At 47.9% G+C, this 10784-nt stretch overlaps 1 protein-coding gene across 1 annotated transcript; it reads left to right on the plus strand.

The window, feature by feature from the left end:
* Positions 1 to 1651: 1651 nt before the first annotated feature.
* LOC114067568 (lysosomal acid lipase/cholesteryl ester hydrolase-like) lies at positions 1652 to 6640 on the plus strand. The gene is made up of 9 exons (XM_027903113.1): positions 1652 to 1756; positions 1891 to 2008; positions 2705 to 2903; positions 3189 to 3298; positions 3492 to 3628; positions 4076 to 4213; positions 4316 to 4387; positions 5452 to 5520; positions 6407 to 6640. The coding sequence occupies exons 1-9, from the start codon at positions 1652 to 1654 to the stop codon at positions 6638 to 6640; spliced, it is 1182 nt and encodes a 393-aa protein (XP_027758914.1).
* The last annotated feature ends 4144 nt before the right edge of the window (positions 6641 to 10784 follow it).

Raw genomic sequence — 10784 nt, forward strand, 5'->3', positions numbered from 1 at the left:
TGCTTAGGTACTCTTCATATTTTCCTGTGAGGGTGTGAAGAACAAGGATATCGCGGTAGGTTGACCACAGTCAACATCTAAGCACCCACACAGCTGCTGGTTTGCTCCAGCCCCCACCCCAAAGTGGGACAAGTGGAGGGAACTGGAAGAGCAAAACTGAGAAAACTGGGTCGAGAGAAAGAGTGTTGTTATGGCAGATTAGCTGTGTCCCATCCCCTGTGGTATGAGGAAAGGGAACTCCATGCCAGCCTGACCCAGTACAGATGTTTTTAGTCTGTTGCCTTGGATTTAATCTCCATCACACATTTGACATCTCTGTCTATATAACAAGCGGTTGTAGAGTCCTACAGAAACATCATCATCTCCAAACCATCTAAGATCTGCCACTGGAAATCCATTTTAGACTTTGATCTTCCCTTGCAATAACTTAATTATGTCTCCCATAATAAATAAATCATGTGAGCATTGAGAGGTGAAACTGGAAACTTTCTTCAGCAATATCAATTAAACCACTTTATCAATGGACATCACCTCCAAACGTCCCTAGTTATGTGACTCTGCCAAAACAGTATTTAACCTGCCTCCACAAACAAATTCTGGGAAACTGTACTTTCTGAACTATGGTGTTGCCTAATGATTTATATGTTCTATATTTTGGCGTGTTTACATTTGGCCTTCTCTGTTCGTGCCACCCCACCCTCCAGACAGTTCAAATAGGGCTGTCTCCAGAGAGATGAGGAGCACTGCCCTGTGCATCAGCAAGAGGTGACCCTCAGTCCTCTGCTGCTGCCCTGAGCCCCCCCTCTGCCTCCTCTGCGTCCCTCCCCTGCACTGTCATCCACCCCAGGGGCTCACACCTCCCTGTCTCCTTCTGCAGGAGCTGTGCCACCCCTCGGCTGGGCTGCTTGCCTTCACTTTTGTAAAGGTGAGTGCGGGAAAAGCTTTGCTAGAGCTGGGTCTGAGTGTGGGTGTAAATGGTGCTTGTGGCTCCAGCCCAGTGGCCCATGTCTGTCTGAGAGCAGGGGACCCAAGTCTGATCTGCTGGGTTGGTTCTAGAGGTTGGGCCAGACCGGTTTTCTCTGCCCAGTGGTCCATCACGTCGTGGTCACTGAGGGAACAACCCTGCCCAGACCTTTCAGCATCTGTTTATGGACCTGTTATCAATAACTGTGTATAAAAGCTCCCTTTTGCCTTCACCACCTTCTGTGGCAGATGCATTCTCCAGAACAGAGTATTTTTTTAAGCTGTGTCAAACCCAGCATCATTAAGTGATGTCTAGATCTGCTGGAAGATACATTTCTCCCCATTTTGTGCACAGATTTGCACTTAGAAATGTCCTCCTCTGATTTAAATGTGATAAGTTACAATTCTTTTTCACAATACTCAAGGAGGAGGACAAGTGGTTAGAGATTTTCTTATCATGATTGCATTTCTATTTAGGGAGGAAGTGCAGTGTTGGGGATGTGAGAGGCAGTATTCTCACAGCCATCAGCCTGCTGGGGGGAACACTGGAATTTACCGTTTAAAGTGGGACCCACAGCACACTGTCATGGGTTGGTTTTAAAGCCATAATTAAATGCTCAATGATTTCCAGTTTGCAAGTTACCCACGGCACTGGCAGTGTGGACGTGTTGCTGTAGGCAGAGCGAGGATGTGGCTGGCTCTAGCTCTGGTGTCCGTGTTCCACGGGATGGTGTCTGGGCAGTGCCTCTTGAATTTCCCGTTTCCCAAGAATCCCGAAGCACGGATGAACATCGTAAGTACAGCGGCGTCGGGGCAACGGTCCAGGAACCAGCCGGTATAAAATACTGACAGTTAAATACTGCATTTAGGGATTCCCTTGGAGGAGCCTTGAAAACATCACCATTTGCTCTCTTCTTCTTCCTGCAGAGTGAAATGGTCTCCTACTGGGGATACCCCAGCGAGGAGTACGACGTGGTGACAGAGGATGGCTACATCCTTCACCTGAACAGAATTCCTCACGGGAGAGAAAATGCTGGATGCCAAGGTAAAACCGGTAACGTTCAGGACACCCACACCTTTCGCTGTTGACTGGGATACCGGGGCTTGTGCAAGAGGGTTTCCAAGGTTCCCCCTGGCTTGGCATCTGTGGCATCACTGTTGATCAACCAGAACTTGTAGGGTAGACTGATCCCTTGCAGCCATGTTTTCTTACCCTCTGTGGACCCCATGCCCGTCAGGCTGCGATCCCAGCAAAGCCCATCCTTCCTGGTTCCTCACGCACACCTTGGGTTTCCCCCGGGAGCGTGGATTCCAATACGGGGCCCTGCAGCCACATGGGGGATCAGCATACTGGTCAGCACTCCTCGGGGAGCTTCCAGGGGGTCCTCTTATCCTGTGAGGAGTGACAATGCAGGGGCTAGATCCATGAAAAGGTGCAACTTTTCCCATCCCATCTGCAGGCTCCTCCGTGTTTGCCCACAGAGCTCCCCGGGCAACCCAGGTTCTGCCAACGCTCCCGGAGGCGCTGGGGGTAAAGGCAAAGAAAGGATGCACCCGGTGCATCTGCTACGTAACAAACCTGCTTTCTTACTGAAACCCAGGGGAACACCGACACAAACCTCACCAGATCGTGACTGCCACAATTCAGGAGGATAAAGCTTCCTGAACTGTCTCCAAGGATGACAGACGGCCTTAAAAAAAAAAAAAAAAAAAAAAAAAATCAACGACACCTGTCTTCCAGGTCCCAGGCCTGTCGTGTTTCTGCAGCACGGTCTCCTTGCAGAAGGCAGCAGCTGGGTCACCAATCTGGCCAACAACAGCCTGGGCTTCATTCTCGCCGACGCTGGCTATGATGTTTGGATTGGGAACAGCAGAGGGACCACTTGGTCCAAGCGACATCTGCTCCTGTCCCCCAAACGGGACGATTTCTGGGCTTTCAGGTAAACGGGGGGCTCGGGGGCCTCAGGAACAACCAAACGCCTTCATCTTCGAAAGGTGATGCTGCCCTACCTCGGGGAGGAGTGAAGCAGGCTGAGCTGAAGCACATCCAATCATTTGAGGTGGAAACCACCCCCCCACCCCCTTTCCCAAGGACACGCTCAGTAGGATTGAAGGAGTTTGTGGGGTGGTCCTGCCCTCCCTGCTGATTCTGTGGTTTGGTGGTGGTGGTTGCGCAGATGTAGATGCTGCAGCTCTCGGTGAGATGTCTGCTCTTCCCTCTGCAGCTTTGATGAAATGGCTAAATACGACCTCCCAGCAATGATAAACTTCATTGCACGGAAAACAGGACAGAAACAGTTGTATTACATCGGTCATTCACAAGGCACCACTGTAGGTGAGTGGCCCTTTTGGACCCATCTTGGTAACAATAGGGAACGTCTATGCCATCTGTGAGACCTGTAAAATCTGAATTTAAATTTAATCTGGATTTTAAATCTGAATTTAAGCTTTACTGAAATTAAGCTGTGTACATGAGTGTCTTGAAAGAGTAAACCATTTCTTTCTACTCTCTTTCCTCCCCCTCATAGCTTTCATAGCCTTTTCCACCATGCCTCAGCTGGCTCAGAAAATCAAAATGTTCCTTGCTCTTGCACCTGTGACCACAATTACGTTTTCTTCAAGTGCAGCTAGAAAGCTCGCACTTTTTTCTGACTATGGGCTTAAGGTATGTTGGTCCAGACTTTATTCTGAGTGTAGTTTTAAGCAGGGATTGTCAAACTACTTGCATAGAATATTTCAAATCATTTACAGAGGGAGAAACTCTGTGCTCTATCTGTTTTCGTAATGAAGAGAATCACACATATCAGTCCAGAGACTTTCTGTCCTGCATTTACTCCCCAAAATGTTCTGTCACAATTAGAGCAAAAACATTGGCAAACAGAGCTGTGAATTGAGCCTCACCCCTCAGCTCCAGAGCACCATAAATGTAAGATGTCACGCACATAACAAACGGGGAACAGAAGCATTTGACAGGATGCAAGGAAGGCTCCACTTGTGTTGCATTCTCACACCTTAATACGGGGGGTAAAACAGAAGCTGTGGAGTGCTGGTGCTTTGGGGAAAAAAACACGACCAGGCTTTGTGTTTCATGAGCACATCTGCAATTTCACAGGAGATATTTGGCACCAAAGACTTCCTCCCACACACTGCCTTGGGTGAGCTCTTCCTTTCCAGATTCTGTGCCTGCTCGAAGACCTGCCAGAGCTTCTTGTCCTTGACGTTCGGATTTAACTGGAAGAACATGAACATGGTGTGTAGGAATAGATCTGCAGAGGGCCCTCGGTGTCCTCCTGAAGGACAAAGCCTTGGAGCCAGGTGGGACCCGTTGTGAAATGCGCTCGTGTCCTTTCAGAGCCGAATCGATGTGTACACAGGACACAGCCCAGCGGGGACTTCAGTCCAAAACATAATCCACTGGTTGCAGGTAAACCTTCCCAGCTGCTTTCCTGTGCAAAACAGAGTATTTTGCGGGCAGCCTGTTGTGCTGGTTGCTGTGAGACATATCTTTGTTGTATCTTCGTTGGTTCCACTTTCACCCCTCCATGAAATGTAGAAGTAGCCAAGCAGAGTGGCCCTAAAGGATGGATCCATAAAGAGAAACACTTGGAGGTGAGGACCCTGCACCCACAGCAGGCACATTTTAGGGCTCTGGTTTCAGACTAGCTCCAGCCTCACCCTGCAGCCCGGGGGCCATTAACGATCACCCTGCTGTCCAGAAGAATCTTCTGGACAGCACCCAATTACACTTATTACCAGTTAAGTTGATGATTTCTTCTTCTTCCCACTGTGGGCACGAGAACAGCCACTGCCAGAGCCCCTGTGACACTGCAGCTGTGCTCTGCTGCCCCCTCATTCTCTCCTCCCAAGGCTAAAGGTACCTGGCTCTTTGCACAATCCTTCGTAGATCGTGGATTTGGTCTGAGCACCTTCTCCGAAGGCACAGCTTCTTCCCAGTGGGGCACTCCTGCCAGGAGACCCCAAAAGAACTCTGTGGGGTTTGTAGCAAGAACACACACTCCATTTTCTGAAGTGCTGTTGCTTGGTCGTGTCAGTCTTCATTAATCCACCAGTTTTTCTTTTCTGTTTCTATAATTTTAAGATTCTTCAGCGTCTCAGTTGAGCAATGAGTGACTGAGAGCAAAGCGAGGGGCAGCGAGCACAAATTACAGCCCGGGGGGATCAGGTTGGAGGTGGGGAATCCTTCTTCCCCTGGAGTGGGGAACAGGCCTCCATCCTAGGAGAGATCAAGCCACGGCCACCCTGACCTTGTATCGCTGATAGTCCTGTTCCAGTTAAGACTCCTTCTCTGTTCATTTGTCCAAATTAATGAAAGTAATTAACCGTGCTGGGCCTGTTAAAAAAAAAATCTTGCCAGTTTAGTGACAAAACTCAACTTTTGAGTTTCTTCTTTTCAAGTGGCTGCCCACCCCACACCTCCTCCAGGACTGTGATATCGTTTAGATTGTTGCATGTCTGAATTTGCTGCAGGTATTTCAGAGTGGGGCACTGAGAGCTTTTAACGGAGGGACCATTTACAACAGTCTTCGCTACAGGCAGGTAAGTGCATCCAATGGCCATGGTCTTCCCTTTCACTGGCACATTCTGTTCCCATCCATTCCTCTGAATTTATGGTCCTCTCTTCACAAATTCAGCAGGGTCTCTGCTTGGAACAACAGCAATGTCTGCTCTGAACTCTATTTTGCAAGTCCCTTTCAGATGGTGTCAAGCACTGGGGGCTTTCCACTTCCAACAGGACAAGGGGAAATGGTCTCAAGTTGCACCAAGGGAGGTTCAGGTTGAATATTAGGGAAAATTTCTTCACTGACAGAGTGGATAAGCATTGGAAGAGAAAAAAAATTCCAACAAACTTTTTCCCTCCCTAAACAAGAAAAGATCAAATTGTCCAGAAGGTGACATTCTTCCTAACTGGAATAAGCACACTGCAGGTAACAAGATATGAGGCTGAAAAATCCCCTGATGGCAAGTCCTCAGGGTGCTGGGGCATTTTAATTTCGAGAACTTGCTTCCAGACACTTTCCTGATGTTATGGAGCTGAGGAAAAGGCTGGTGCTTGCGTGGAGCATAACCACAAATCCCAGCAGAGCTGGTTAGAAGGGACCCCTAGAGGTCCCCAGTCCAACTTTGAAGCAGGATGACCCACCAGCATTTGATCAGAGCAGCTGAAATTCTGCCTGCTTATCAAAATTGTCTGTAGGATCAGAACCAGAATCTCTAGCAGGCCAGAACTAGTTTATTAATTAATTTAAATTAAACTGTAGCACATCAGGTTCCACAACTTTGAATGAAATTCCTCTTCTTTCCAGAAGAAAGCCTTCCCAGTTTTTCTTTCCCTCCATTCCCCAATTCCTCTTGCACAGTGCATGTTTCCTCGTATTCCAGCAGTGACTCTCCTTGGTTAAACTCTGCTTTTCCATCTCTTCAGGAGGGTCCGCCGCTCTACGACGTGAAGGACATGGAAGTGCCCACGGCCATCTGGAGTGGGGGGCTGGACTGCCTGGCAGATCCCCAGGACACAGCCCTGCTGCTCCCCCAGATCAAGAACCTGGTCCACCACAGGCTGATTCCCCAGTGGAATCACATGGATTTCATACTGGGGCTCGATGCAACCGAGATTTTGTACCTGGAAATGCTTGACACCATGAAGAAGCATCTGTAAAGATGCTGGTTTGGTTTGACCCTTTTTTTCCTGTTTTTTTTTTGGCTGATGTGTCTTGTAAGATTAGTGCTGTCTCTCAAGGATTTCAAAATTTCTCTCTATTTGGAGCACTTGATCAAAGTGCTGAGCAAAATGCTTTTAACTACAGCAGTGACAGGGTGGGGAGAGGAGCCTTCATGTTATTCCTGACGGACACTGCATTCCTTTCCCTTTCCCTTTCCCTTTCCCTTTCCCTTTCCCTTTCCCTTTCCCTTTCCCTTTCCCTTTCCCTTTCCCTTTCAATTTCCCTGGAAAATCGAGAAATAAATAAACCCTGAAAAGATATGACAAGAAACCCTGAAGGGAAATTACAAAGAGACAGTCCAGGCTGTGATGCTGATGTGGAAATGTGCAAAATCCAAATAAAAAAAAAAAAAGGGGGCTTAGGGGATATACAAAGTGCCTTAGGGAATATAAAAAGGGTCTATCTGACTTGTTTTGGGGAAAAAAAAAAAAAAAAAAAAGATTTTTGTGCCAGAATTTGTCACTAGCATTTGCGTGGCAGAAATGAGTGGCAGTGATTCCTCCCTAGATGTCCTCGTGCTGGCCCATCCTTTCGAGGAGGTTCCCTTCCCAGAGGGACTCCCAGTGTAGCCACAGTGGTTTTGTGCTTGTTCCTCTGCTGCTTTTTCACAGTTCCTGTCCCGATCCTTTCCTCTCTGGAGAACAAAGCCGGCAAGCAAAATGAAAATTTAATGAAAGTTATTTATGAAAAGAAGCTTGCATTCATTACAGTTCCCTGGTATAGCACGAAGCCACGTTGGTTGCAGTAAATAATTCATGATTTCATTCTTTTTCCCCCCCGTTTTCTTCCTAAATATGTTGCCTCTGCCTCATTCCAAGAAGTTCTCTGTAAAATTGTCCTTTCAGGCAATGCTCTTCCCCTAAATCTGTTTATTCAGTTTGTTCGAGACAGTCCATTTCCAGTAAATACTTTTTTTCTCCGCTAAGAACATGACTTGTAATTTTTATCGGGTGATCAGATTATCAGATTAGGATCCTGTTTGCTTTTCTGACTTTAAGAAATTCTCTAAGCATCTTTCTGTAATACAAATTCTTGCTTAAGTTAATCCTGTTTAAACACATCTCTCTTTTTTTTTTTTTTTTTTTAATTCCCTTTCCACTTCTGTGCAAACAATTTGCCCAATGCAAAAATAACAATTTAAAAAAAAAATATTCAGCTTCTCTTGGTATTTTGCTGTAGGGATAAGAGGACTTTTCCCTGGTTGCTTTGTCTCCTTTGCTGTGCCTGAACATTTTCTTTCTCTTTTAAAACCCCAAAACAAAGCCGTGACCCAAATCCTCGCTGAAATGAAAATAAATCAGCTGCCAGTAGTGGGAGATGTTTGCAGATGGGACACGTGGCCGGGCCCAGGAGGTGTATAAATAAATAAGTAAGCAAACCCCAAATCCTCCCCTGGGGTCTCCAGAGGGGATCAGAGATCCCAGGTACAGCCCCTCAGCCAGGAGCTGAGGATGACACGGCATCTCCTGCCTCTGCTCCCACTGGGGTGTTCCTGGTGGGCACCCAGGGGAGTGCTGGGAAGGAGCTGGGAAACACAGTGCAGACCCAAAAAACAGAAATCACCAGTCTGGGATGACTTCCCCGTGAGCTGATGGTCTTTTCCATCGGTGCTTTTCCCTGGATGTCAGATGGTCCCATCTCAGCTAACGGGGCTGCCCTGACCCAGGGCTGGTGCGCAGACCCCAGGACCTCTTCCCACCACTGCTCCTGTGGGACAGGCTGTGGGACATCTCAAGGGCTGTCACCACCCTGTCCCTCCCCAGCTTCCCAGTCTGACCTGCTGTGCCTCTCTGGGACCACTGGGAAGGAAGGCACTGCCATGAGGCCACCATGAGGCCACCATGAGGCCACCACCACTCCAGGGGAGGAGACCTCTTTTATTCCGTGCTGTTTTGGTGGGAAAGGGTGATTGAAGCTGTGACACGCCAGATGACTCCATTGCCAGCTGAGTCAGCAGATTGTCCCTTGGCTGATGGGAGAACCCATCCCTAAATAAAAGGTTGTCCAACAGGCTCTTGCCACAGGGCTCATGGGCTCCTGGGACAGCAAGTCTCAGCTGGCACCAGTGACAGCTGGACCTGCTGGTCCTTGGCTCTAATTCGGTGTGCAAGTTGATTCTTGGTGGAAGATCCCTTTGGGAAGCAACATAAAACGGTGGTTAGGGCTCTCACCCAGTTCTCCTAATTTTGTGGATGAAACAACACGAACCTGGCCTTGTCTCACCTGGAGAAGGCACCCCAAGTGTGTTATCTGAAGGTGCAGTTTTAAACACAGCAGTGATCCACCCTCATTAACCTCAGCACTGTGTTGCAAATCGATGGCAACAGCCTCCAATCCTGCTGGCCAATTTCTTACTCTCATCAACCTTTTATTAGGCAATCTACTGACAGACTGTCTTTACCTGCTTCCTGAAGTGAATTCTGCTCCTTTTACTCTTCAGAGGCGGGTCAGGGGTGGGAATACTTTTGCAAAGCCTGAGCTGGGTGCTCCAAACAAAGCTCAGTGCCTCGCCGAGCCCCACAGTGCAGCTGGTGGTGGCACCACGAGATGCCTTACGACAATCGACGCCCTGAGCTCAGCTTTCCAGCCCCACAAGCTGCTCCGCTGACGTCAGCTTGGGTTAGAGAGCAGTGCTTTATCCCTTAAACATATTTATCTCTCTGTTAAAAGGCGAGGGATGCAGAGGTTGCAAATTAATCTCACTGAGTCCTAATCCACCCAGACCGTCAGCATTTTTATTTTCTTTGGACTGGAGGTCATAAAACCTTCTGCTCTTTGGATCACTGTGGGTGTCTCTTGCCACGTGCAGGGACTCACAGGCAGAATGATGCACAGCTCTGCAAACTGCTTGACCTGCTGGCAAGCACACGCACTAAACAGATGGGGCTGGCATAAATAATGTGCAATAAGCAGAATAAATAAGTAACATGAAATAAATAGATGGGGACTCTTCCATAGCTGGTGCTGGGCTATTCTGCTCCCACAAGCTGACACGTGAATGGCTGTGGCCATTGCAGGATTTTTCTCTGAGTAGTCCCATCAGTAAGGCAGAATCCAGAAAATGAGATGCTCTTCTGTTGCATTTGGTAGCACACACACACACACACACACGGGCTGACTTCGTGCAACCAGCCTGGTCAGCTGTCCCCAAAGTGGGAGCCCAAATCATGGCACTACCAGTCCCTGCCCCGCTTAACGCAGCACAAATTTAGGCAACAAAAAAAAATATTGCAACTTTGGTTGCAAAGAGCCATTGAGGAGTTAATCCCTCCAGGGTAAACAGAGTTGCTGAAATTCACTCCTCTAGTCTGGACTTCTTTTTTGTTTTGGTTTGGTTTGTTTGTTTTGTTTTTTTTTTTTCATTTCAACACTAAGAAGCTGAACAGGATGAGCAAGAAAAGCTTGGCAAGAAACAATGGGATTGGAGAGGGATGGCTGGGTGGATTTGTGACATGAGGATAGATAGATAGACAGACAGACAGATAGATAGACAGATAGAGATAATTTTCCAAATATACATGCTAAGAACAGAGCTTTATTCTTAGGTAACACTGTGGGCCGTGTTAAATTCAGCTTCCTATAAAACACAGAATCAGTCAATCATTAAGTTTGGAAAAACCCTCCAAGATACCCCCCTTCCCACGAAGAAATTCTTCTGAATTTTTCCAGCTGGATTTTCACCCCAAGGCATGCCCCAGGGGCAATGTGGGACACTGCTTTGTGTGGGTTATCTCCCAAGAAGCACTCAGCCGAACACCACCAAGGCCAAGATGTTTCCCTTTCTCCACCTCTCAAGCACGTGGTGTGCGCTGACCTCACCGATTCCGTTCTTCTGTGAGGAGTGTTTCTCCCCTCCAGTCAGTTCCCACCTCCTGCAGCCCTTCCAGAGCCACAGCCAAGGTCCCTTTCCTCCCCTCCTGCGCCTAAACCCCACAACCCAAAGCACGTGCTCAGTTCCTGGAGTCAAATTTTTTTGGTCACGATGCTCTGAGCCAGCAAAAGGTACACAAAAAAAAAAAAAAACAAACAACAATAAAACAAAGCGGGTCTCCTGCAAACCTCACCCCAGCGAGGCCCAGC

This window comes from Empidonax traillii, unplaced genomic scaffold, assembly GCF_003031625.1.
Source record: "Empidonax traillii isolate 1590-97213 ecotype Southwest subspecies unplaced genomic scaffold, ASM303162v1 scaffold936:size233247, whole genome shotgun sequence".
NCBI lineage: Eukaryota > Metazoa > Chordata > Aves > Passeriformes > Tyrannidae > Empidonax > Empidonax traillii.